General features: G+C 28.2%; 1 protein-coding gene across 2 annotated transcripts in view; it reads left to right on the top strand.

Moving 5' to 3' along the window:
* LOC119585624 overlaps positions 1-581 on the top strand; it is a 5,588-nt gene that overhangs the window by 2,980 nt on the left and 2,027 nt on the right. For both annotated transcript variants that reach the window (XM_037934294.1, XM_037934293.1), the window contains exons 7-8: positions 232-305; positions 493-555. In XM_037934294.1, coding sequence (XP_037790222.1) covers positions 232-305; positions 493-555 — 137 coding nt within the window. The remainder of the gene's footprint in view (positions 1-231; positions 306-492; positions 556-581) is intronic.

Here is a 581-nt window from a genome sequence, read left to right as displayed (position 1 = left end):
CCATAGTTGTTGTTTTTAATGGTTTATATTTAAAAATACTTGCTTTATTTCTTTAATAGATGTGTTCATATTGAAATGCATGATACATAGAAACAGTAAATGTATTTGGTAATGTTCCTTTGATTATATTGGAATTGACATGTTTTTTTTGGGTATGTTATACATTCATACTTAGTACATGGATTGATTCATTTTTCTGTTCCTTCACTTTCATTTGCTTCTGATTTGTAGATCAAGGTGAAGATACCAAAATGTACTGGAAACAATGGGTCAAGACAAACATGAAGTATCCTGTTGCTAGAATTGTGAGTAATATCTTTGGCTTATTATTATTATGAAATTATAGTTCAATGTTTGAGGAAATGCATTTTTTTAACCTGATTTATTTCATGTCATGATATTTTTCAGAATTTTAATAGTTCAGAGGAAAATATGATAGCATGAAACTGTTTCTTAAATCTTCATATTTTCATCTGATTTCTGTATTTATAGGTATTTGAAAAGAACTGGAAGCCATCAGAGGTAGATAAAGATGCAATAAGCAATTCTTCAACTGTAAGTAATACCTTAACTTCACCTTC

The sequence above is a fragment of the Penaeus monodon genome, chromosome 20 (genome assembly GCF_015228065.2).
Source record: "Penaeus monodon isolate SGIC_2016 chromosome 20, NSTDA_Pmon_1, whole genome shotgun sequence".
Classification (NCBI taxonomy): Eukaryota; Metazoa; Arthropoda; class Malacostraca; order Decapoda; family Penaeidae; genus Penaeus; species Penaeus monodon.
The sequence above is the reverse complement of the archived record's forward strand: the minus strand, read 5'-3'. Positions and strand labels throughout refer to the sequence as shown.